We start from the raw sequence: 25,716 nt of genomic DNA, 5'->3' as shown, positions 1-25,716 counted from the left end.
GAGTGATGGTCTTACTTGAATGGGTCTTCTGCGGTGACATGGAGAGGGGGCTCTTGGATTTCCTCATGTATTTTGTGTGAGGACCATACAGCCCCCAGATCTCTCCTGAGCATGAGATGCACAGAGAAGTTGAAATAAGACACTGATATTGTCCACGTGAGCTAGGGACAGAGACTCCAGGTCTTCCATCACATCTTAATTCTGTCTGCCTTTACTGTGTGACCCCCAGGCCAGACTCTTCCCTCTCTGGTCCTCAGAGCATCCCTCCAGCAGCCAAACCAAGGCCATCTCCCTGCCAGCTTACTGCCCAGCAAGAGTCCACTCCGTTGTAACCCTCCTAGAGAAGGTGAGAAAGGGCAGGATGGTCACTGTTCGGAGGAAACATCCCACGCCCCTTGCTGGTTTGGGAATTTCACACCAGGAAAGTGACAGGCGTCAGAAGCAGGGCAATGATGGGGACGACTGGAACAGGCTGGGACTGGACCCAGCTACGAAGCTCTGGCCTGTACAGAGCTTGCTTTTCATGACTTTTTCCTCTGTTAATTTGGCTTGTTTTCCAAACACGGGTCAAACAATACCCCCCCAGAAGCAGCAGCAGAAGGAAATATTATTAAAAACGAGTCCGTTAGTGGGCATGGTGTGTGGATGAAGTCTTTGGGAGTTTTGGCTGCCAAATAAAGACTTTATTGTTGTCATTCCTCCTTTCCCAAGCTCCCTCCCTCCCTCCCTCCCCCCCTCCTCCCTCCCTCCCTTCCCTCCTCCTTCCCCTCCCTGCCTACAATCTGCCTGTCCCTCCCCCTAACCTAACCTCCCCACCCCACTAGGATCTGGTAGAGGAAAAGTCAGGCAAACACAAGCACGCAGGCACCACTGGGAGATCAGAACTTCTAGCAGGCTCTCTGCTGCCACAGCTCCACCGAAGGGTGGGGGAGGAAGAGGGGGAGCCTTGCCGGGGGACTAAACCCACAGCTGAGAGGAGAGGCAGGTGTGTGCAGGTAAGCCCAGAGGGGGAGATGGGGGGGGAAGACCCCTTCCTCCAGCAGGTTTCCTCCTACTCTGTCCAACTGACCTTACTGATCCATTTCTCTTCCTTCCTTCCTTCCTCCCACCTTTTCTCCTTTTGATGTAGGAAAGACGTCTTTCAAATGAGCTCCAGCGGGTCTTCCACACTTCTTCTGCACGCTCCTCCTCTACCTTCTCTCCCTCATTCTGTGCGCATGTATTTGCTTGATGCAAAAGTTCAACTTTCTCGGTTCAGAGGTTTGCTGTAGCACAGGGAGTTGGGCTGCGCGCAGTATTCCTACACAGCAGGTGTTTCTATGGAAACCCGACTCTAGAACCCATTTCTTTGCACTTTTCCCATATTGTCACACCCCGCCACAGGGGCACACACACGTCACAGGGAGGCTGCGTGTTCACTGCCCACACACATAAACACACACATGATAGGAAGGTGTCCTGTCCGTTCAGCTCCACTCTGCGTCCCACATGCAGAGCGAGAGCACAGAGACTGGCCGCCAGCGCGCACACACACACACACACACACACACACACACACACTCTCTCTCTCTCTCTCTCTCTCCTCTCTCTCTCTCTCTCTCCATCTTGTCTCTCACATTCTCACAAGCTTCCCAGCTGGAAGAGCAAAGAGAAAGTGCGTCTTCCCACTGAGATGGCAGAGCGGAAAATCATGTGCCCTGAGTTGAGGCTGAGAGGGAGGAGATGAACCAGAGCAAGCACTGAGGGTTTTTTTTCATTCTTCCGAACTTAATTGGGTAGGAGGGAGAAAAAAGTGCCTTTCCAACCTGCACAGTATCTTCCCAGTAGTTCTGAATTTCCTTCTCTGGTCCAAAGCACTTGGCTTTTGGAAAGAAAGGGAAGAAAGCAACCCAGCTTCCAAGACTTGGAGGTCCTAATTCCCAGCTCTGGAGGGCAACTCGTTTATTTTTTCTGCAGGCAGCCAGAAAAGATTTCTCTTTAAAGCAATTTCAAAATCATCCCAGGTTGGCAAGGGATCCTTATGGCAGAGGGCAAAAAGAGTAATCCCTGAATCAGTCAGGACAGGGGAGCTAAAGTGGGTCAGTGAATGGGGCTCCTTTCCAAGTAGCCCCTCCCTCTCCCCAACTTACTCAACTCTGCAACAGCAGAGAGAGTGTTCTCCCAGGGCAGGTAGCGTGGGCAGATCAGGGTCCCCGAATGTGGTTGATCTTCAAAATCTCCCCCGTTCTGACTGATTCGGGGGGTAGGGGAGCTTACTAAAAATATAGATGCCCGGACCCCTCACTCCAGACCTTCCAGATGGAGCCCAGGAATCTATTGTTTAATACTTGAGGGGTTCCTGACAGTCAGCCAGGGTTTGAGAACCTGAATCAGGGGCCTGAGAGTCACCCATGCTGGGACTGAAGAGCCCAGGACTCAGGGCAGTGTTAGCTGGGCAGAAGGGCTGTGTGGTTTCCTGGACAAGAATCGTCTGGTGGAGGAGCTCCAGAGTGTCCCCGACGGGCCAGCCTGTTCCTTCAGGTGCTCATTCCCACCCCCTTCTTCCCCGCAAGCACCGGCAACCACATCATAGGGAACATCCCAGAAAGTTCCCCCAAGATAACTCCAAAGCGCTTATGTTTCCTCTCACTTGCTAATCCGCCTGCCCTGGGCCCTGGACTGGGCCCTTCCCCATCCCTTCTAGATCTCCTCTCCCCTTGCCCCACAGCTACCCGTCCTCTTGTGGTCAGAGAGAGGACAGGCTGAAACACCAAGCTCTGCAATCCTCCTCCCTTCCCCGGTGGGCAGCCCCTTTTACTGGGCAGGTGAGGGAAGCATGTCAAGGCTGGAAGGGGCAAAAAAGCCAAGTGCAAAAGGCTGGGGAGGGGAAGTCATGGATCACAGGGGGCTCCAGAGCCAGCTGAGGCGGTGAGACTGTGCCTTCCCTGGCCAGCGTCCCCTCACCCGCTACAGAAAGTCTTCCAGGTGGGGTTAGTGAATTGAAAAGACAAAGTGAGCCTTCTACCAGGTGGCTGGGGGCTCCTATAGTCTCTCCGACTCGTTGGTTCTAAATGGTGGTCTCACAGGCCCCAAAGGGAGGAGGTTGCTCTGTGTGGAAAAGCTGGGGAAAATCCAGAAGCCAGTACCCACTTACAAGAATCCCTGCATCTGGCTGGCCGAGCTAGAGGGAAAGAGATCCAATTACTTTGAAAATATGTCAACAACAGCTTAATGTTCACTGAGCACTCACTTTAAACACATTCACTCATTTAACCCTCAAAACAGTCTGGTAAGAAGGGGTTAATATGCCCATTTTACAGATGAGGACACTAGAGCCCAGTAGAGGTAGGAGGTTTGCCCAAGCATATCCAGCTAAGCAGCTGGAGACTTGCAGGGTTGGGACCCAGATCTACGAGTGCTCGAGGCATCAGACAGATTCTTCTAGGCTTTCTTCAGGGGTTGGAGATAGTAGGGGCTGGAGGCAGAACGAAGGATATGGTGAGGTGCCAGGCTGCCAGAGGAGGACGGCCATCTCACCCCATTTTGTCCCTAGTCCCTTGGAATGGAAAATGTGCTCTTCTGGACTAGTGGCCTCAGGCCAAAAATACTTCATTCTGTTTACATTTTGCCTTGTGGTAGACGCTGGGGAGACAGATGGTCTCTCCATAATAGTGTTATATTTATTTTTAGTATTTTTTTTAAGAATTTTTAAAACTTTAATACAGTTCAAATCAGTGGGCCAGGTTCACTTCAGCTCCTTCACTGCCAAACCTGGGGGCAAGGACTGCTTCAGTTTCTCTGCCTTCTCCTTGTCCGTGATGACCAAGGTGTAAAGGTATCTGCTGCACCGAACTTTAAACTTCACATTATCCTTATTTTTCTTGATCTTGACGGATTTGGCGTCCTTTCGCCTGGCCATGAGCAAAAACTCCTTGATTTCCTCGATTTTGCGAGGCATGGCTACGGGGGGGCGCACGGGAGCGCGCGGCCGGCACAGCAAGCAGCAAGAAAGGAGGACGGAAAAGTATTTTTAGTATTTTTTTGATCTGAGGTTCATTTTAAAGTCGCTTCTCACACTTGTTTGTGACAACAACTGGGTGAGGAATATAGGGATAGGAAAGATTTATTAACTCCGTTTTACAGGTAAGGAAACTGAGGCTGAAGACAGGGTCACGTAACTAGGTAGTGGAAGATGCGCTGAAAACCCTCACCCCCTGTTTAGTGCCCCCACTGCCCCAGTCAGGCTCACCCTTATACGGATTGACCCCCCAGGAAAGGGGCAGCTGCATCAATAGTGTGTGGAATTCATCATGCCTCCATATCAGCCCTTTTGTTTCCTGAGGACCACATGAGCCCTACTTGGAGGTCTTGAAAGGGGCTCAGGCAGCCTGGATGGGGAGGGGGGCTGTCTCAACTCCTTTGCTGACAAATGACCATCTGATTCTCCTGGCTTCCAACCTCCTTCTGGGCTTCTGGAAGAGACAAAGGGAACAGGACAGCTTTCAGAAGTCTGGGTGTAGAACAGAAAGAAGGGGACAAAGAAAGAGGGTCACCCCAATGTCCATGGCTGTGGCTCTGGGGCGGGGAGCAGCCCCATTATCCATGGTAGGGCCACTGGCTGAGTTAAGCCATGGAGGCTTAGAGGTGACCAACTAGGCAGGAAATCTGACAAGAACAAGACTGCCAGTGAGCACAGCTGACCCTTGGAAAAGCACAGGGGTTAGGGTTGCCAAGCCCAACACAGTCAAAAATCTCCTCTAACTGTTGCTTCCCCCCAAACTTAACTACTAACAGCCTACAATTGACCAGAAGCTTCACCAATAACATCAACAGTGGATTAACACATATTTTGTAGTTATACGTATTATACACTGCAGTCTTAAAATAAGGTAAGCTAGAGAAAAGAAATGTGATTTAGAAATCCTAAGGAAGAGGAAACACATTTATAAGACTGTACATATATTTATCGAAAAATATCTGTGTAAGTGGACCCGCGATGTTCAAACCTGTGTTGTTCAAGGGTCAACTGTAGTGTGGAGTAATCCTTCTTCAACCCGGGGAGACACACCCAACCTTACTCCCAGCCCAACCCCGATGCCAGACTCTTCATGCGAAGCCAATTACCCTTAAACTTGCTCGTACTGACTTGACAAACCCACGTGAACTTCAACCCAGCCCTGCCCTGAGCCTCAACATTGCACTAGTCCTGGATGTTCGAGCCTTCAATGAATGAGTTCACGAGCCACGTAGGGATGAGGGTTATCTCACTTTAAAAATCAGTCTCCCGGGAGAATTGGCTCTTTTATAAATAAATAGGTGAATAAACGAACCCCTTGCCATTGGTAGAGATTTTCTGCTCTACAACATGCCTTCATGTGTGTGATCTTATTCCATCCTCACACAAATGAAGAGCCTGAGGAGGAGGGTCAGAGCCAGGATGCAAGCCCAGATCTCCAATACTTGAACTGAAATTCACGGAGAACTCTTGCAGGAAATGTTCTGAAGTGAGAGAGTGAATGTTGGGTTGGGCTTTGCCCCCGTGAATCAGCAGCTCTCTTGAGCAGATGCTGGTGCCCAGAACCGTGGTTGCTGGTCCACAGGAGTCCGCTGACGGAGCAGGGAGCACTGCCCAGCAGAAAGCTGGGGGTGGGGAGGTGTGCCTGCAAAGGCATACGAAATTGAAAAATCTGCACACACTCATGACCCACCCTAAGTAAGGGAATTTATGATTGGATGGAAAGCTCTGGAAGGCAGGAGCAGAAGAAAGTGTGACTTTGGGCTTTGTTGGGGGGGGCGGATTATGACTCCCCTGGGAGTCCAGGGACCTCCACCCTGTCACACAGATTCTGCTTTCGGAACTTAGGACCTCGCTGAGGACCGCCAGGAGCAACGGCTGTGGTCAGGACCTCCCCTCTGGACACTCAGGCTCCAGCAGGAAGAGGCGTTGCCTAGTGAAAAAAGGCTTAGAAATGAACTCTATTTTCTCAAGAAAGCAGAATGGATGTGCACACGTGCGCGCGCGCGCACACACACACACACACACACACACACACACACACACACACTGGAGAGTCGTTGAGCCCTGGGGCTTAGAGAAGGGGAACTGAACAGATGCAGTGTTTCTCCATGGATCAGGCACAGAGAACTTTTCCTCTGAAACCTCCTTGTGGCTCTTCGAGGAGCTTGGCCAGCCTCAGAGGTCTGGAATGTAAGAGGGTCAGAAGGTGGCTTGGGGCTTGGGGCTTGGGGGTAGTGGGGGGTGGGGGTGGGGGAAGATAGAGAAGTTCCCAAAGGGTCTGGCACAGGATTTGGGGATGGGAAAGACTTGTGCTCACTGTGGATGGAAGGAGCACTGTCCGTCCTGACAGTGAGCACCAGGGCTGCCCAGGCCCTGAGCCCCCTGGAAACACCCATGAGCAAAGGCCAGCTGCCCAGTCACGGAGCCCCACAGAGCGGCCTTTGCTGGAAGTTCTGGACAAGTTTTACTTGCTTAACTCAAGACGCAATACCTGGTAGATGCTTTTGGTGACAAAGGCAAGGGAGGGAAATGGGGAGCCTCCCTGAAGCAGAGCTTCACATCCTGAGGGATTTCTGGCTTATTTCTGGCTCCCAGGTAATCGGAAAATAAAGAAATGCCAGAACAAATAGGGTCACAAAAATTGGGGCTTTTAAAAATGTTTGTGTTCAGCATACTAATGCTTTAACCACCCCCTTAAAACGTTTTTGACTGTGCTATTTTCAAGAAAATTACAGGACTTATGAAATATTAATTCATAGTTCACCAGTCCTCAGTGGTGTAGGGCCTGGCAACAAGACTCAAGTTTACAATGAATGTCTGCTCTTTTCAGTCCTTGTGGGACTGTTGGATCCTCAGCTGGAGGTAAAGCTGAGAATCTAACTGCATGGTTCTTCCTCGTGATAGGAGGCCCAGGGAAATGGCCCTTGTGGACCCCCTTGGAGAGGCCTGCCTGGGGAGAGACCCAGGCGAGGTCTCTCTTAGAAGGAGATGGAGAACCACAGAGACTGCAGGGCAATCTCTTCCCTCCTTTCTCCTCATCAGTCTTCCCTCCATCCTTCCCTCCCTCCCTCCCTTCTTCCCTCCCTCTCTCCCTCTTTCCCTCCCTCCCTCCCATTCTCAGAGTACTGTGTAAGGATTCACACACATACACACAGTGGACATGTGAACATGGGCTTGCTCATGTGTGTGGTGTGGGGAGGTGTGTGTGTGTGTGTGTGTGTATGAGAGAGAGAGCAGGTTAGGTGTGGAGGGTGTGCGTGTGAAAGGTGCAGGGACACACCCTCTACCCCTCGGGTTGAGGTCTGCCCTCTCTGCTGTTTCTTGTCACATTCGGTGCCTTTTGAGCATCTGGCCCAGAACTAAGCAGCTGGTGAGGAAGACCACCTCATCTTCCTTTGAGCAAGGCCAGCAAGAAGCATCCAAGGAAGGAGTGCAAGCTGATGGGGGCTCAAAGGAAAGCTAGCGAGAGGCCTGGCACAGGGGCATGATCCCAGCGTCCAGATGCACCTGGGGACACAGGGCGGCCCACCCTAGGTCAGAGAACCCCAGGAAACCTGTATCCCCCGCCCTGAGCCCCAGGAAGTGGAGGGGCAGACCACCTCGAAAGAAAGCAGCAAGGAGGACCAGCGGAAGCAGTGTGGGGACAGAGACGCTGGCTGTAGCCCAGAGGGGAGCGTCATTGGGCTGATGGCCCTGTGGAGGAGAGGGTGTGGGCCACCCCTGCCTGCACCCCTCCTGGCTGGCTGGCCAGTGAGGGGAGGAAGCTGGGGGGAGCTGCCACTCTGTCGGCAGCCCTGGTCCTCTTGCTATTTCTCCAGCTTAATTAAACTCAACCCCCATGATCCTATCTGAAGGCTGATCAGAGCCACTGGGGAGCACGGCCCCAAAATAGCCTTCAGTGACCTATTCCACTATGACAGGGGGCCAGCAGGAAATTCTTCTTCATATCCAGTCTCAACACCGCCAGCTCCAGTGGATATGGGGGCGGCGAGAACATGTCAGAAGAAAGGAAAGTGATTTCCCCACAGCTTTTGATCCCTGCCCTGTTTATTTTCACAGGAGCCTCCACATCTGGGGAGAAATTCTTGGTGTGCCTCTGGCTGGCAAAGAGCAGCGTTCCCTGAGCTGAGCGCAGGGGTGAGGAGCAAGCAGGGGCAGACACAAGACACGAGTGTGTCTACAGCACTTGCCTTCCTTTCCAGGACCTCTGCAAGCCCTGCTCTGGAAGGCAGGAGACCTGGGTTTTTGTCCTGGGCTTGCTGTTCAATAGCTTTCTGGCCTGGGCAAACCACTTCATCCCTCCAGGACCCAATTTCTGTAAACAGTAGAATCTGGGCTCGATTGGTGGATTTCAAACCATTTTTAGCAATGTGACATTTCTTTCAAATACATGCTTTGGCCAAACCTCTTTATATAACAGATTTAAAAGCACAGAGCTGCTCAGCTTGGCACAGGGGTGAGTTGGGGGTGCCCTGGGGCCACCTATTCGGTCTCCCTCCCTTGGGGGACTCTACAGAAACAGAGGCACAGTCTGAAAACCACTGAATTATGGGATCTCTAAGGACCCATCCAGATGGACCACTTAGGACTCTATGGTTCATGTCTCCTAACATCCCTCTTCTAGGAACAGGGATGATTTGCCCATGCTGCAAGTGGGGAGACCAAGCGCTAGAGAGGTTAAGGGTCTTCTCCAGCAAGCGCCAGTGCTCCTGATTCACAGCCAATGTGCTTTCTGCCAGGATGGCTCATCCTCACCAGAGCAGGCAAGGCCTGTGAGCCGGGGGTCCAGACCCTCAAGTCCTTGTTATTTTCTTACCTGCTGGATACAGGCAGACGACGAGATGCTTCGACAGGTCTCTCCCACGGCTCCCCTGGCCAACTCTCGTGCCAAGACAGGGCCTCTAATTACGGGGCCCAGAAGGCTAATGACTTCCTGTGTCTCCTCCCTGCAGGTGCGTCACCTGGATCATGAGGTCATCCCTCTGCTGGCTCCTCCCACTTCTCCTCATCTTGGCCTCAGTGGCCCAAGGCCAGCTGACAAGACGACCAAGACCCAGGCTCAGGCCCAGACCCAGGCCCACCCCCAGCTTTTCTCAGCCCCATGAGCCACTGGAGCCTACAGACCTGCCCCCTCCCCTCCCACCAGGCCCACCCTCAATCTTCCCTGACTGCCCCCGGGAATGCTACTGCCCGCCGGATTTCCCGTCTGCCCTCTACTGTGACAGCCGCAACCTCCGGAAGGTCCCTGTCATCCCGCCCCGCATCCATTACCTCTATCTGCAGAACAACTTCATAACTGAGCTCCCAGTGGAGTCCTTCCAGAATGCCACAGGCCTGAGGTGGATCAACCTGGATAACAACCGAATTCGAAAGATAGACCAGAAGGTACTGGAGAAACTGCCCAGTCTGATATTCCTCTACATGGAGAAGAACCAGCTCGAAGAGGTGCCCTCAGCCCTGCCCCGGAACCTGGAGCAGCTGAGGCTGAGCCAGAACCAGATCTCCAGAATCCCGCCCGGCGTCTTCAGCAAGCTGGACAGCCTGCTGCTCCTGGATCTCCAACACAACAAGCTGAGTGATGGCGTCTTCAAGCCTGACACCTTCCAGGGCCTCAAGAACCTCATGCAGCTCAACCTGGCCCACAACATCCTGAGAAAGATGCCACCCAAGGTGCCCACGGCCATTCACCAGCTCTACCTGGACAGCAACAGGATCGAGACCATCCCTAATGGCTACTTCAAGGGTTTCCCCAACCTTGCCTTCATTCGCCTTAACTACAACAGGCTGTCAGACAGGGGGCTCCCCAAGAACTCCTTCAACATCTCCAACCTGCTCGTGCTTCACCTGTCGCACAACAAGATCAGCAGTGTGCCTGCCATCAGCAACAAGCTGGAGCACCTGTACCTCAACAACAACAGCATAGAGAGTGAGTGGGGGCAGGGCCACGGCCACGGCCATGGCCACGGCCAGGGAAGTGGAGGCTCTTATTGCCTCAACCCTTTCTAGGAGCTTGGGGCGAAGGGGGTGGGGGGTAGAGCAAAAAAGCACCCAGTTTGGCACTGGACTTCAAATCTTGACCTTGTCACTTACTATCTGTGTGACCTTGGACAGATATCTCACCTCTCTGGGAAGTTTTCTCATCTGTAAGATAAGAATGGGAACAATACCTTCGGTCACAAAGTTGATATGAGGATTTAATAGGCTAATATGGATAAAGTGCCCAGAATACCATGCTTGGAGGGTAAGAGCTTTTCCTCCTCTGCCCCTTCTCGCTAGCCCCAGGTTCTCTGCCCTCCAAATCTACAGTTGGGTAGACACGAATGCAGTCCCAGACATTCTCGTAAAAGCAGAACAGTGACGTGTTCTGAATGTCACTACTCTGAAACGTCCTGGGCCTGTCCCCTGAACAAGCTGCCAGTTATGAGAGGAAAGCTGAGCCTAGATTTTGAGGAATCTCTAAAAGATGTTCACAGCAAAGCAGCTACGTACTCAGGGTAGGCAGCCGGTAAAGACCCGGCAGCTAGAGGAATATGCCAGTGCGCAGGCACTTTCTGAGTCTAGCTGGAAGGCTGGAGTATTTCATCACGTAAGAGCACATTTAAGGTAGAATTTGCCTAAGCTATATTTATAGGGTCCTGGGCTTGGGGTAAAGATTGCAGCCCAGAAGAAGAAGCTGGAAGTCCCACTTTTGCTTCGATCAACAATGTCAGCTCTGAGCAGAACATCGACAGAAAGCTTCAAAAACAAGAGAGAATATTATCTGGTCCTTGAACAAAACGAGGCTCCACCCACACCAGGAATGTAGCAGCGATAGTGTTGAAGGGGACCAAGGGGAAAGGGTAGCACCCCTGAGATAATATTAGGCGTCCTTAGTTTCCAAGCCAAAGAATGAGAGGGAGATTGTTGAATTCCTACAATCTTGAAACAAATGGATGGGAGAACAGGTTCGTTCATTCATCTGGGATAATTACAGGAAGTTGGAGGGCTTTTTATAAAGCTTGCAAAAAAACAAATTCAGAAAAAGGGGAAACTGTTTAATTTTATCCTGCAGGTAGCGAACTGATGGAACGCATTACCCCAAAAGCTAGATAGGCCAAAAATCCAGGCAGAAAGAATACCTTACTTAATGGCCGGCAGGTCTCTATCAGGGTGGGGAAGGGCAGGCTCCAAGGGGATATCCTGCCTTTTGAGGCTGAAGTCAGAAAAATCACACCCCATCCACCGATATCCTTTGCGCCCAGCCTGTGTCCTGTGTCAAGAATGGACAGAGTGGGCAGAGCCAGCCCTAGGTCAGTGTGATGGCCATGATCGCAGCAATGATCTTAATGCTGCCACCTGCCCCATCCTTGACAATCTGCACAATGCCTTCGCCAACATCCTCTCATCTGGGGTGGGGGGAAGGCACCATTCTCACCATTTCACAGATTTGGGAACTAAATGTCAGAGCGGTAAGGTGACAGTCCAAAGTCGCAGTGGTCATGAGAAGAAAATCCACTGATGTCAGGGTTCTCCAGTGATGAAGAAGATGAAGATGAAGACGAAGAAGAAGAAGAAGATCACTAACAACAACGCTGACCCCACAGATGATGAAAGAGGCAAGATTTAGGGGGAATACGGAGCTCATTCCGAACATGACAAACCTGGTGTCATCGCACCAGAGGCAAAGGACACAGTGGAATCTCGTTTTCCATTTGAAAGCCTACCACGCGCGTGGCTAGCACTTAGCTGTCCAGCTTTTCTCCCCGAGGACATCCCACTGTACTATCTACTACTCCCAGATTCTGCCTTGAGCGGCCTCTACAACTTCCTTCAAACCGGAGGTCACTCTAGCAGAACACCACCCCCCACATCTCCACCTGCTCTGGTCCCACCCATCCCTGAAGGTCCAGCTCACAGTTGACTTCCTCCACGACTCCGCCGAGTGAATTTCCAATAACAATGGTTGATTGGTTCTGACTCAATTCATTCTACAGACGAGTAAAGTGAGCCTGGGAGGTGGGGGGGATAGGGTTGACCCACCCTTTGTCACACATTCCCAAGGTCAGTCGGTTCCAGAGAAGAGGACTCGAGTTCTTACCCTCAGTTGTCCACCCCCCTTCTCCTTCCTCATCTTTGCCTCCAGCCCCATCTGTCCCGACCCCCCACCCACCTCGCCTGCTGACTTCTCCCTTCTTTCTCCACAGAGATCAATGGGACCCAGATTTGCCCCAACAATCTAGTTGCCTTCCATGACTTCTCCTCGGATCTGGAGGACGTGCCACACCTCCGCTACCTGCGGCTGGATGGGAACCACCTGAAGCCACCCATCCCACTGGACCTCATGATGTGCTTCCGTCTGCTGCAGTCCGTGGTCATTTAGGCCTTACTCTGCCCCCCGGATCTCCTCTGACTGCACTTGAACACTGGTGGCCCAGGTGCCTGTGCCCGCCATTCATGTCCTCTATCTTCCTTTCTCGCTCCCAGCTTTGCCTTTCCTACCCCGCCTTCCCGAGGCAGGGACTAGCCACATAACTCTGCCGCACCCGACGCTTCTAGAGCAAGACTTCTAAGGGCTTGATTTGGTTCACCCAGCTCAAAGACACCCACTGCACACCCACGCTTCTGGGCCCAGAAGCACAGAGGTGTGTCTAAAGACATCCTCTTCTCTCCTCCTCCTCTACCCTGTCACTCCTGGGTAAGTCGGGGCCATGGGCTGACGTCTGGAACTTGGTCCTGGCCGAAGCAAGCAGAAGGCGGTCAGGAGCAGCCCAGAGGTGAGGTTTGGAAAGTCCTGCTGGAGACTCCACTGTCATGGGCGGCTCTGGCCCCAACAGGCCCCTTAGACACGGATCCCGCCTTCCAAAACTGCTACTCCACCGCCCTGTTCGTTGGCACCAGACATTGTGCTGGCTCTTTCCCAGCCCGCGTTCTCCAGCAAGGAAGTGCAAGGGAATGGCTGAAGGAGGGTGAAGGGTCAGGGTTCCCGCAGGGGCCTGCATCTGGCAGTCTCTTGACTGGGCTAGCCGGGGCCCTCCTCCGCACACGCCCTTCTGGCCGGGCCTCTCTATCTCAAGAGTAAGAGCAGGGAGGAACAGTCAAGGAGAAGAATAGCTCCGGGAACCAGGAATCAGCCAGCAGGAGAGGGGTGGGAATCAGAGGCCCCCAGGGTTGGGCCCCTGTGGGTACAGATGGGTCCCGCAGCCCCCCTGCCAGTCTGGACAAGAGACCTGATGCCCTGGCCACACGGTGTCCACAGTGAAGGGTACAGAGCCACCAGCCCCGCCCCACCATCTGTTCCCTATCAGTGTGGATGGCCCAATCCTGTCCAAAGCCCGGAAGCAGTTCATGAGAAAGTGCTCTGGAAGGGGCGGAGCTTCCGGAAATCTCCCAGAAGCCTGTTCCACAAGCACAGATGGGCTTTCCCCCTCTAAGGCAGACACATCAGTGACACCTGGTGGCTGGTGCAGGTCACAGCTGGCTCCTGTCTTCCTCCTCGCCCCTCTTTGGGATGGTTTTACAAGGCCAAGGAGCTGGCCTCAGGCTCCAACTTGAAGAGGCCTGGGCAATGTGCACAGTCGCTCCTCTGGGATGTAAAGGGTGTAAAGGTACAGAGGCCTCGAGGCGGGGGGCTGATCCCTATCATGAGTGAGCACAAGTGGGAACCCTCAGGAACCCAGGTGAGGAGGTAGTTTGTTCCCATTTGCTGTCTGACCTTGCAGGTCCCTTCTGCCCTCAGCCCCCACATCTGGAAACCAAGTGGGTGGGCTAAGACGCCCCGCCCAGGTCTCTCCAGCATCCACGGTCTAGTCTGCAGCTATGCTCTTTAAACCGTGCTCTGAATATCTATTACCCCTGCCCCTTGCAGTAAGTAATTTATTCCCTGTATGGACTGTCCCTCCCCTTGAAATCCTCTCCCCTCCCTGCCTGGGCCAGGTGAGTGGCTTGGCTGGCCTCCAAGCAGAGCCTGGGCCCCACAGGGCTCACTCACCTTCCCCTTCTCCTTCACTCCTCCAGGAGATGCTGCCCCTCTATAGCTCCCTACTGTATATGTTGGCGGGGGGGGGGGGGGGAGTGGATGTTCCAGAAGTAAGTAGGACACATGCCCAGCCTCATTAGGCTAAGAAAAGTTCCAGAGATTTTTAAGAAATTGGATTAAGCTAGGTCCCTAACTTCAAGAAATTCCCATTACAGTCTGTCTCATCTTTCTCTTTTGCTCATTTACAGAAAACGGGGCCCATTTCCTCTTAGCCTCCTTCCCTCATGCTCCCATATAATGCCCCATCCTTCCTAGCTGCTGCTGGTTTCTCCGAGGCTCCTGCTTAAAGTCAATATCTTATTGTGGCTATAAGCAACCTGGTGCTAAGGCCTGGATAAGCCCCGCTTCTGCACCGTCCTCACACCTTGCAACCTCTGCCCCTCAGGGGAGCATAGCGCCCGGGGTCTCCCTGGGGGCAGGGGGCATTTCAGCTCCCCAAACCTAAACTGTTTTGTTTCAGCAGCAAAACAATCACCATCATCCCATCCCCCCATCTAGATGAAGTCTGCTTCCTCCCTTGCTCCCTGCAGCTGTAAGCCAGAGGGGATTCAGGTGAAATTGCCTTTAAGCAACATCCTCCCAACACACACACACACACACACACACACACACACACACACACACGCATACAATGTGCTGACTTCCCGGGGATTTTAGGAAGCCCCTCCTCCATCCACAAGTTCATTCTTTCAGTGCCATTGGCACCTACGTAGACAGGTGTGTGAGTAGATGTGTAGGTTACTCTACATATATCTGTTCCTTCTTCAAAACCCTGTTAACTTTGTGAAACAAACTTTTACACTCCAACACGCTTCACAGCAGAGGAAATAAAGGAATATGAAAAACATCCTGCTTCAACCTGACAGCGTGAACAAGTCAAGAATACTTTGAAGTTCTCTTGCCACCCTTCTTCCCCCACCTCCCACCTCTTACCTGGCTCCAAGGAGATGGGTGGAGAAAGGATCCCATTCCTAAGAAACTCTTAAGAAAACAATTCCAAAGCCTTTTCTTGGCAAATTTCCGCCAAACTTCACAACCGTCATGAAAAATTATTCCGGAAGTCAGATCAGAAATCTGATAGCTACATTTGAAGCCCAGAGGCTCAGATTCTTTCAAACCACAGATATCAAACTGTTGAGCGTCTCCCAAATGCTCAGTCCAGAGCCAGATGCTGAAAGACACAAAACAGTCACGATTTCCCACCAAGGGCAATTTACAGGCTAGTTGCAGAGCTGCGGCATAGGGAAGACAAAGTAGCCGCAGAGCTGTATCAGGGGGTGAAGAACAAAGGTTCTCCAGGCCGTGCCAAAGGGCGTGAACCGGGGCCCGGAAGTCTGTCTTCAGACAGAAGGTTGACTCAGAAGTGATTTTGTGATCCCCCCTGCCCCCTCCCCCGTTTTCTTTAGAATGAAAACTGCCAGATGCTGCCCCACCCCTCCCACTCTGCCTCCTTAACACCTGCTCAGTTCAACTCAGCAGGCTTTCAGTGGACCTCGCCTGTGTTTGAGGTTCCCAGCCAAGAATTCAAGGCTAGGTAATATCTGGGTCCATGCCCGTGAGGAATTCTTAGCTTGGGAAAGGGGAAAGTCCATGGAGTAATCCCATGTCCTAAGTGTTTGTAGTGATGCAGCATACAAAGAGCACGGTGGAGAGGGCCTCTACCCCTGTGGAGGGACAGCAAAATGGCTCCTGTCATTTGAGCTGGATCTTCAGGGATGAATCAGATTTTGCCTGGTGGGGGAAGCGGGGGGAACATAACCAGGAGAGGAAACAGCATGAGCCAAAAGTTAGGAAGGCATGGAGTAGTGCCTGAGGAAGGGAGAGGAATGCGTTTAGGTCACAGAGTTATGTGGCTACAGGTCCTCAGCAGGGAACATATCCCTGTTGTCCAAAAAGCAGGAGGGTTCCTGAAATTTCCATGCCCGCCCATGAAAGGGGCAGCAACAGGGTCAGCTGGCCAGACTCCTGTCCCCACAGCCTGCCACCTCCTTTCCGTCAGCATGCTTTGTGCTTCTCCTAATGAGACACGGGGATTAGAAGGGTCCCGCACCTCTGGACCCCTCGCGCAGGCCCCCACGGAGCGGAGCCACATTCCACAACAGCATAAAGGTTAGCGCGTTCCCACGCAGGTCACACACGCATGCCATGGACAGTCCTGAACTCCGCGGGAACTAGAGCGTGTGACGGGCGAGCTTGTAAAAGCGAGAGTAGAGGCTGGGAGAGGGTCTGAGATGAGACTACTGCGCCGAAGGGGCTCTTTCCTGGGGTGCAGGGGGGCGGGGGGGGAGCCTGCGCATGCGCCCTAGGAGACTAGCTGTGCCTGCGGGGCCGAAGAGCTTAAAAAGCGCATGGGGGAGGACCAATTGCGGGTGCGTGTCTCTGAGAAAGTGGGGAGGGAGAGTGGGGGCAGGCGGCAGGGGGAATGAATGAACAGTCGCATTTGCTTTCCTCGCAGGGAATAAAGGGCGTGGGATGGGAGGGGGAGGGGGAGCCGAGCCCAGCCTGCCTGGGGGATGGTTAGTCTCCGCCTGCAAAGCCCAGGCTGTGCAGAGAAAGTCGGGGAGGACAGCGCGCCAAATGTACCATCTGCTTCCTGGGCACCCTGCTGGCTCCTGGGCTGCCTCCCCCTCCACCCAGCAGAGCCCCTGTTGGTGCCTCTCCCCAGATGGTGGGCTGCCAGGGGCACGGGAACAGGCGTCTCTTTGGTGACCAGGTCCTTGGGCTGGGGATGCCGCCTCCTCACCGGCTGGCGCCCAGGAACACCACAGGCCAAGCACTGCACCTTGGGCCAGGCTGTGCGATCTGCCCCTTCACCTGGCAGGCCCAGGGCAGAGATGAGTCCTGCCAAGGCCATCTGTTCCGAGGACATCAAGGCACATGGTCTCGGAACTGGGGTGTGCAGGGTAGGGGGGATAAGGTGAAAAGGGGCAGGGTCATATGAACAAAGGACAACTCTCTGGCCTGGGCGTCAGGAAATCTAGGCCCCCCCCCCACACAGTGGCTTCTGGTGTTCATGATTGGGGCCCAACCTCGGCAGATGGAGAGTTCTTGTATCCTCCTTGCCGCCATCATCATCATCACCATCATTTGGGAACTTGAAATTGGTCTTCAAATCCTACCTCATCCCCCATTCCCCTTCTCTTGGACCAGAGCCTCCCTCTGGTGATTTTGGTTCAGTCATGGTCCCATGTTGGGGCTCCAGGTCGTGGGTGGCAGTGTGGTCAGAGTGCCTTAACTCAGCCTCTTTGAATCTTTGGATTCCATCTGAAAAAAGTTAGAGAGGCAAGCCCCATCCCTCTGAGTGCTCCATCACCTGCTGCCTGCTCCCTTAGAGAGAAGAAACTGCCAGGCCTCTCAACAGCGGCTTGGAAAAGAGAAAAGCAGCAGACAGAGAAGGAGAAGGAGAGGTCAGGGTGGGAGGTGGGGAGGGGTACATATGAGCATGGGAGTGGAGGGGGTAGAGGGAGAGAGAGAGAGAACGCCCTCTCACCAAACAAAAGACTGGGATGGGGGACCCGCTGAGCAGAGAGGAGGGGAAACAGCTGGACACCAGGAAGAAGAGAAGTCTGATTGGCCACATGCCGGTCTCAGCCAGCTCCCCTGCCTGTACCCTGGCCCACAGACGGCCTTTCCACCAGCGTCCCCACTTCTCTGGAAGCTGCGAGGCTTGGTTCTGAAACAAGAGTGCACCCACGGGGTAAGGTTCAAGGTTTGAGGCCCTTGGGCCCCTTTGGGATGCACATGAGGGGCCGGGGTGCAGGTGGGCAGGAATGGGGGGGATGGAAGGAGTTTAGGGCTCTAAGCAAGGGAAGTTGGAGGGTGGGAGTGGGGGAAGGCTCTGATGAAGAGCTCACTCTTGCTACTGCAGAGGGCTTACCCCTAGCCCAGCTAAAGTTAACAGAGGGGGAGAATCTGCTAGACACTTACGCAGCTGGCTTTGTGCACTATCACAAACACACCCTCACACCCACACCACACACATTCCTTCCCCTCTCCGTGCATATGTGCGTAAATGGACACACGCTCATCACGCACTCACATGCTCATTGCGCACGTACACAATCACCTGTGCACACACGCAGACACCTAGGGAATGCTCTAGATGTGGACATACTCCCACAATCACATACAAAGAACACTTTTGTTTCTGTCATCATTTGTTTCCAAAAAGCTGCATTTAGAAAGTATATTTTATAAACCAACATTCTTTTTTAGGCTATATGTCAGCTTTTAAACCCATGTCCTCTGAATGCACTAGGTGTGCCCTATTTATTTCTGCACCCCCAGAGAAAAGTCCAGTGCCCGGAACATAATAGACACCCCATAAATGTTTGTTGAGCAAAGGGGTGAGTGAATGAATAATCTTTTAAAAAGCCACAAGACTCCTTGATGATGAAGTTTCTCTAAACCTAGCTTAGTGACTAATGGTTGTCCTCTGTGTGTGTGGTTGTACAAGAGAGGACATCCGTATAAATGCACGAGAGTGTGCCCAAGTAGGAGGGGGTGTGCATGCGGGGAGTAAACGAGCCTTTGCCAGGTGTCTACACTCGACTGTGTGAGTGAATAGAAGTGTGTGTGTGAGCACGTAGGCACTAAAGTGGGGTTGGCAGTGGGAGGGCCTGGCCGGAGATGCTCGCCCCAAGATAGCCCCAGCCTTTAGGGGGCTTGCACATGCAATGAACGCACTGCACTGAGTGTATCATGAATGGCGGGGGTCTGCAAGTGTGGGGGCGGGAAGCGGGGTAAGTTTGTGAGCGGTTCCCATGAAGCCGAAGCTCGAGAGAGCCCTGTCTCTTAGACGGCTGCCCTTCCTCCTGCCCACTCCCCAGGACTGGACGCTGAGGTGATTCAGCCCCATCTTCACTTCTGCTGCCACCTCCTCCCAGGGCCCCCATGAAACTCCCGGCTTTCCTGAGACTGCTGGGTCTGGTGCTGCTGGGGGCAGGGACAGCTTCTCTCCCCAAGGAGAGGAAGCGGAGAGATCAGACGCTCGGGGAAGGCGATTCTTACGCAGTCCTGGGCAACTATGACCTGGGCCCAGACAACTACGATGAGGTCATTGACCTGAGCGACTATGAGGGGCTCATGGACTATGGGGACCAGCTCCCCGAGGTAAGGGGCACACAGCAGACCGGCAGCATTCCCTGCAAGACACTGGGCATCTGGGGCCCGGCCCCTCTGCAGCTGTCCACCGTGCAGGCCTTCCAAGGCTCCATTCTTTCTCCAGGAAGAGGAGACACTTGTGGCTCCGTAGGAACTTGTCACTTAGATGACACTAAGAGAGAGGATAACCAAAGTTCCGTTTCTTAGCTGGTTTGTAGTAAACTTGATGGGATCCTCCCCCGCTTAGAAGTCCTGTATCTGTCCCCCTGCCTTTAAGTCAGCCCATAAGCCATATATCACTGGGAGGGGCGGGCGGCAGCCATGTCTTCATACTCTCGAGAGAAAAAGAAGCCCCACGAGCCCGTCTGCTCTTAGGCTGTCTTCTAGTCTGAAGTCCTTTCTTGGCCCTTCCTGGCCTTTGCAGGGGCTGATCCAAAGCCTGCACCCATTAGCTGTGTGAGGGCGGTCAGTACCCCTCTCTGGGCCCATTTCCTTCTCCATATAAGGAAGATGCTGCTCTTTGGGGAGTTCTCTTCCTCCGGCCCCCTTTCTCCTCGACTCTTCACAAGTTTGAAACTGGTCACTGAGGCCCCCAGAGTTCAAAATAAGGTCCTTCTCAGGCAAAAACTCGCCTACTGTGTGCTGTGTGCTCTGTCTCCAGGTCATAGTGACCAGCCTGGTTCCTCCAACCAGGACTGGTTCCACACAGAGCACAGCGACCCCGAGGACACGCTCTTCAAAGCCCGCGATGAGCCGGCCTACGACGCTGGGCGTCCTGGACTCGCCAAGCAACCACGGTGAGTTCACGGTCACAGGTCCCGATGCACATGGGTCACAGGCCATGCAGCCATGACCCGGCACCGGGCCTACCATGGTGAAGTGTGGTCAGGGTAGGGAGTGAAAGTTGGGGCTAGCCCTCACTGTAAGGGAGAGGAGGAGAAATAGCCACAGGACGAACAGAAAGAAAAAAAGAAAGAAAGAAAACCCAAAAGGGGAGGCTGGCTATCCCTAATGCTTTTGGCCGAATGCACACATTGGATAGGAGGGAGAAAAAAAAAAGAAAAAGTCAGCACTCTGCTATGCCTAGCAGAGCCACCCTACCTTAATTAACAGCATCACTAGGGGACCAGGTTGAGTGGTAATTAGATTAGAGACAATTAAAAGCCTGTCGAGAAGAATAAATAACTTCGTGGCTGTCACTTGGCATGGGGGCAAATGACGCAGTCATACTGCTTTTCGGCTCTAAATTCCCCCCTTAGCAGCTCTTTCCCCCTCCCTGATGACCTCCTGGAGACTGGGATGCTGGCATATCCGGCAGGGAAGGGTTGGCGCTCTGCTGGGCATCAGGACTGGAGCAGAGGAGGGATGCAGTTAATTCCTGACTTGCTTGTCCCTGGCTCCTATTCTCTTGAGATATTTGCCTTGGGTGGATCTAGGGTATTGGGGCATCAATAGGAAGCTGTGACCGCTCAGAGCTACAGGATCTCGGGCTTAAAGAGACCATAAAGGGCTTCAGCTGGATGTGTCATTCAAGGCCTTGGGCTAGGAAAGACGCTGAGATCATCTCTGCTCCACCTACCCTGGTCACTGCCTGCAAAGAAGAGCTGCCTCTTCACTGTGGGGCTGTGTCACTGCTAGCCGACCTCCCCCTTGAGTTGGACGACTGCTGGTCTCCCATCATCTCTGTCCCTTGTAATGGCGAGTGATGGAAACCACCTGCACTCTTCAGGCCTATGAGCCCGTAGAGCCTCCCAACTTTCTAAAGCCAGTTTGGGTTGGATGGCCTGGCCCATGTCTGATGACCACTGGTCATGGAATGAGAACAGGAGAGAGCTGTTGCCCAACAGAAAACTGGGATGCTGACCCCCTAAGAAGGGGAAATGAATTCCGGGCAAGCAGTGTCCACTCCACCTTGGCTTTCTTGCACTTCTCGGAGCCATACAGAACATGACTCACTCCTCACCCACAAGGCAGCTGGCAGAGCGAGCAACTCTTGGCCAGTCCACTTAATTCTGGCTTTATTTCATTGTCATTGTGCCTTTTGGGGCCAGAGAGGAGCCTTATAGAAAAGAGACCGATGGATGTCCTAGAAACACCCACCTAGGCCCAGAAAAACCTACAGAGGACTGGAGCCGGATAAAAGAACCAGGGGGCCGGGACTGGGCAATAACTGGGAATGGATCTGCCTCTCTTAGGTTGGGGGCTGAGTGCCAGGCTGGGAGCCGCCAACAGCTGTGCCTTAGCGCACTGTGACCTTCTGTTCAGGCCATGGCTCAGCCGCTCCCTGAGTGAGCACCATTGGTCCCAGAGGCTAAAGGAGGTCTGAGAGGAGTCTCCCTTTGTTCTGTCTTCCACCCGGGCCAGGCCTGCCCACATGTCTGGTCTGCGTGTGCCTTGGTTCCTCCGTGTACTGTGACGATACTGACCTGGAGAACATCCCTCCTCTTCCCAAGACAACTGCTTACCTGTACGCCCGCTTCAACCGCATCCGCCGGATCCGCGCCAGAGACTTCCAAGGGCTGAGTATGTGGTGCCCTGGCAGAAGACGAGGGCAGGCCTGGCAGAGGGAACCCCCAGGCCCTCTGCCTCCCCCCCCCCGCCAGCCACATGAACAGTCACAGACACGGTGTCCCACCTGAGTTAGGCTTTCCCTGTTAGCTTTCAGTCTCCCCAGTGCCAAATGGAAATAGCCCCAAGTCTCTCTAATCCCTTCCCTTGAAGATTTTGGGTAATAAAAATGTCCTGTTTTCATTTGTTCTCCCCAAAGCTCTGGAAAGCTGGGAAGGGGAAGATAGGATCAAGCCTACATTTTCAGGATTCTGAGCCACTGTAGCTCTGCACCCTCCTGGCCTCTGGACAAGGCCAGGCTAAATCGGCTCCATAGCCCTGATGCTGTTTACCTGTTTGTTGTTTGTTGTGTGTTTTGCTCCTTTATGCCTTAAACTCTGCCTCAGCTAGGAGACCTGGGCTCTCATCCAGACTCTGCCACTAATTCCCACAGCCTTCTGGGCCACGGCATGCTTTTATGTAAACCAGCGGTGAAAGGTGGGGGTGGAATGGGTCCAGGCATCGGTGGGCCTGTTGGGTCTTGCCTCTACCAAACCCATCCAAGGTGGGCAGCCACCACAGAGGATAGAACTCCAGGTATAGGAGTTGTGTATTGCAGAATCTGAGGGATTTCCCAGGGGGTCCTGGTTTATGACGTTATTTCTCCCTGCTGGGACCTCATGCAGGTGGAGAACTGGCTGGCCTTCACCATCTTAAAAGGGATGGAGCAGGGTACAGGGGGGTCCAGCAGGGGCAAGGAAAGATGATAGGTCCTGTGTCTCCCTGTGTTCTCCCCCATGCCCCACAGCAAAACTGAAGAGGATTGACCTTTCCAGCAATTCCATCTTCTCCATTGATGATGATGCTCTCCGGCTGCTGCCTGCCCTGCAGGATCTGATCCTCCCAGAGAACCAACTGGCAGCTCTGCCCATGCTGCCCGCCAGCATTGAGGTCCTGGACGTCCGCCTGAACCGGCTCCAGAGCTCGGGGATACAGCCTGAAGCATTCAGGGTGAGCCAGGGCGTGTAGCCCACCATCTCCCACATCCACCCATGCCCACAGCCACACACACACACACACACACACACACACACACACACACACACACACACACACACACACACACCATGCCCTCCTGGGACAGCCCGGCTCCAACCCTGTTCTGGGTCTGAAAATCAAACCCCATTTTCTTCATCTGTTCCCATTGTTTTATTAAACTTTTTTGTTGTTGTTGCAAGAGACCAGTTCTGACTCAGGAAAGTGCTTAACAACATGCCAGCCCAAGAACCGCCAGGAGAAGGAAATTCAGGCCTCATGGGTCTGTTCTTGGAAATGGGGGGGTTGGGGGGCATCAGAAGCCAAGGTCAGCAGCTCTCCCTCTCCCTCTACTGGGCACACGTCCTCTTGGCTTCTCTCCGTCCATCCATTCCATTCACCTGTCTGCACCCTCAGCTTCTGCTCCCCGAAAACATTGGCTTGCATGTGACTTGCAATAGTGCTGACTCCAAGCCTAACTCTACAGAAACCTTTATTTCCAAAACCCATCACTAACTAATCATTGTCTTTCTGTGAGCAAGTGCTTAAGGGAGACAATCTGACTGATGGCTGGCTGGCCGATTCTGATGGGAAGGGCTAAAAACCGGGCACAAATCGGGCCCGAGCAGCTGCCCACTCGACAGGGCTCGGATGAGCTCCAGGAGTAGCTCCGGTGCGGAGATGAAGAGCTGCATGGTCACGACTGCCCCCCAGCTCCGTCGCACTCGCAGACGTAGTTTGCCTTGGGTGCCTGTGGCTCTTATTCAGTGGCTCTGGATGTCTCCTGAACATGGTCTTCACAGCCATCCCGGGTTTAACATTTGGAGACTTTTCATTTGGGAAAATCCCTTTCTGATAGCAGAAAGGTTGAGGCTGGATTGAACTGTCCCCTTGTCCTCCCTTTCACGCCATCCCTGCCCCTTGCCCGCCCCTCACCCGCTCCTCATTGCAGCTGACCAGCTCCTTCACAACCCCCCCCCGCCCAGCTGCCAGACCCCAGTGGCAGGCAGGATCGATCCTTCTGCATCCGGTGGGAGTTAGTGCCTGTGAGCTCCCGAGAGACCAGGCGTCCCCTGCAGCCCCCAGTGCCAAGCCTGGCACGTGGCTGAGGCTCAAGAGACCCTCAGGGAACGAATGGGGTCACCTCAGGCGCCCATCCCTGCTGGGTCCAGCAGCACCTGCCAGCCTCCCGTGCCCTTTGCCTCCTCCCTAGGCGCTAGAGAAGCTGCAGTTCCTCTATCTGGCTGACAACCTTCTGGACTCCATCCCCGGGCCTCTGCCCCCGAGCCTGCGCTCGCTGCACTTGCAGGTGAGCAGCCCCCCCAAGAGCAAGAGCATTGAATAGAGCCCAAGGGGTGGAGGTCAGATAACCGGGAGGCTGCTTAGGCAGCAGGGGCGGGCGTCTCCTTCGCCAAGAGCTCACCGGAGACAGGGATCGGAGGTCTTGCCCAGGCCATTGTCCACAGCCTTGGTGTGACGGCCTTCCTTTCCTTCTCCTGAAAGTGCTTCCTGTCCTTCCATGTCCTTCCTCCCATCTCAGCTGACTGCTTGTTCCTCCCCTGGCCTCCCCTCCGCTCTGTCTCCTCCCCTCCCTCATCCCTCTTACTCTCTCCGCTGGCTCTCCAACCAGCCTCCCCACGCCGCCTCTCCTCCCACCTTGCTGCATGGCCTTGGCCTTACGTGCCTCGGTTTCTCCACTCTCAAGAGGGGAGCTGCTGGGGAGGGCTCATGGATGCACCTTCGGCGCTGCCTGAGGGCACTCTCCAGGCAGACGCTGGGCAGCTGTCAGTGTGTTCTTTCCAGAATAACATGATAGAGACCATGCAGAGCGATGCCTTCTGTGACTCCGAAGAGCACAAACACAGCCGGAGGCAGCTGGAAGACATCCGCCTGGACGGCAATCCCATCAACCTGGGCCTCTTCCCCAGCGCCTACTTCTGCCTGCCGCGGCTCCCCACCGGCCGCTGCTGCTAGCTCAGCTGCCCACGCTGGGGAGGGCCCTCACCACCTTCCACAGGCGCCCACCGCCTCCGCACAGTGGTCTTTCGCTCGGGCCGGAATCGGCCTCCGGATCCAGTTGCAAAACTCACCCCCACTCCCTTCCGCCACCTTCTACACGCTCGTGCACACACACACACGCACGCACACACGCATGCACACACAGACACAGAGACACATAGACACATGCGTGCGTTAATGTCCTTCAGTAGCCAGATTTGCATTTCTCATCCTCTTTGCTTAACACCTTATGGCTCCTGACTCAGAGAAGAGGAGCGTCTACAGCAAAGCTCATTGCCATATTCCCCATCCCCCTACGCACGCGGAATGCCGGGAAGTCATGGAAGAGGAAGAGGAGAAAAAGAAGGAGGAACCGGGAGAAGCAGTGGCGTGCTTTAGCCAGCTCTTACTACTAGGCTTGCTTGCAGAACTAATTATTACATTTTCCAGAATTTTGTAAGCCAGTCGTTAAACACAGCTTTTATTAAAGATTAAATTATAAGCTCGCATTTAAATATATTAGGTTGAAAAAAATGTAATAAATACTCCAACTCATTCCTTTCCCATTATTTTACTATATTTTACTAGTAACCATGTTCTTGAACTTATTTGTGTCTATGACATACTATATAATGACATAGCCCTCGAGCTCATCTCTTCCCAATGACACTCAGTGACATCACATTGGTCGTTTGAAATTGGCCATGGTGAGAATATTTACACCCCAGAAATCAGTAAATGCTACACACCTGGATCCTTTGAGAGAGAAAGATGGTTGTTAAGCATTTGCCAGCGCACCACTGAGGAGAAAGAAGAGCTATTTCACCCACTAGGGGTAGGTTGGGGTTTCTATGGGACTTACTTTATTTTCTTGCTCTTCCTAGGCCAAGGACTTCCTGTTAGCTCTAGAGGGAGCCATTCATAAGGATGGAGACTGACAGGAATCTTCACTTGGATGCTCTCTTTGTAGCGCTCCCCTGTTCCTGGCTTACTGGACAGCCTCTGAGCGTGGCTCCACCAG

At 53.5% G+C, this 25,716-nt stretch overlaps 3 protein-coding genes across 5 annotated transcripts in view; 2 read left to right on the top strand and 1 right to left on the bottom strand.

Moving 5' to 3' along the window:
• The first annotated feature begins 835 nt into the window (after positions 1-835).
• Positions 836-14,870, top strand: LOC113933290 (proline and arginine rich end leucine rich repeat protein). 2 transcript variants are annotated; one of them, XM_027613244.2, is made up of 3 exons: positions 836-985; positions 8,950-9,923; positions 12,181-14,870. In XM_027613244.2, exons 2-3 carry the CDS (start codon positions 8,966-8,968, stop codon positions 12,354-12,356), a joined length of 1,134 nt encoding a protein of 377 aa, XP_027469045.1. In that variant the 5' UTR covers positions 836-985; positions 8,950-8,965; the 3' UTR covers positions 12,357-14,870. The 2 variants fall into 2 exon arrangements, with proteins under 2 accessions (XP_027469045.1, XP_027469044.1); XM_027613243.2 differs by having other exon boundaries at positions 842-995.
• LOC113933292 (60S ribosomal protein L38-like) overlaps positions 3,682-25,716 on the bottom strand; it is a 44,559-nt gene continuing 22,524 nt past the window's right edge. The window contains exons 3-5 of one of the 2 annotated variants that reach the window (XM_027613246.1): positions 14,946-15,183; positions 4,229-4,451; positions 3,682-3,939 (exon numbers count right to left, since the gene is read on the bottom strand). In XM_027613246.1, coding sequence (XP_027469047.1) covers positions 3,725-3,939; positions 4,229-4,268 — 255 coding nt within the window. In that variant the 5' untranslated portion in view covers positions 4,269-4,451; positions 14,946-15,183 and the 3' untranslated portion in view covers positions 3,682-3,724. The remainder of the gene's footprint in view (positions 3,940-4,228; positions 4,452-14,945; positions 15,184-25,716) is intronic. The other variant, XM_027613248.1, reaches the window with a different exon arrangement.
• Positions 17,447-25,236, top strand: OPTC (opticin). The gene is made up of 7 exons (XM_027613245.2): positions 17,447-17,709; positions 18,842-19,124; positions 19,777-19,912; positions 21,480-21,638; positions 22,471-22,673; positions 23,911-24,006; positions 24,501-25,236. Exons 2-7 carry the CDS (start codon positions 18,906-18,908, stop codon positions 24,669-24,671), a joined length of 984 nt encoding a protein of 327 aa, XP_027469046.1. The 5' UTR covers positions 17,447-17,709; positions 18,842-18,905; the 3' UTR covers positions 24,672-25,236.

The sequence above is a fragment of the Zalophus californianus genome, chromosome 10 (assembly GCF_009762305.2).
Source record: "Zalophus californianus isolate mZalCal1 chromosome 10, mZalCal1.pri.v2, whole genome shotgun sequence".
Lineage (NCBI taxonomy): Eukaryota > Metazoa > Chordata > Mammalia > Carnivora > Otariidae > Zalophus > Zalophus californianus.
The sequence above is the reverse complement of the archived record's forward strand: the minus strand, read 5'-3'. Positions and strand labels throughout refer to the sequence as shown.

What these genes read in the sequence shown, in the direction of transcription:
- LOC113933290 (XM_027613244.2), top strand. Translation starts at nt 8,966, where the DNA reads ATGAGGTCATCCCTCTGCTGGCTCCTCCCACTTCTCCTCATCTTGGCC. An exon ending in CAACAACAACAGCATAGAGA is followed by an intron (nt 9,924 to 12,180) that starts GTGAGTGGGGGC and finishes CTTTCTCCACAG; the next exon opens with AGATCAATGGGACCCAGATT.
- OPTC (XM_027613245.2), top strand. Translation starts at nt 18,906, where the DNA reads ATGAAACTCCCGGCTTTCCTGAGACTGCTGGGTCTGGTGCTGCTGGGG. An exon ending in GGACTCGCCAAGCAACCACG is followed by an intron (nt 19,913 to 21,479) that starts GTGAGTTCACGG and finishes CACCCGGGCCAG; the next exon opens with GCCTGCCCACATGTCTGGTC. An exon ending in TACAGCCTGAAGCATTCAGG is followed by an intron (nt 22,674 to 23,910) that starts GTGAGCCAGGGC and finishes CCTCCTCCCTAG; the next exon opens with GCGCTAGAGAAGCTGCAGTT.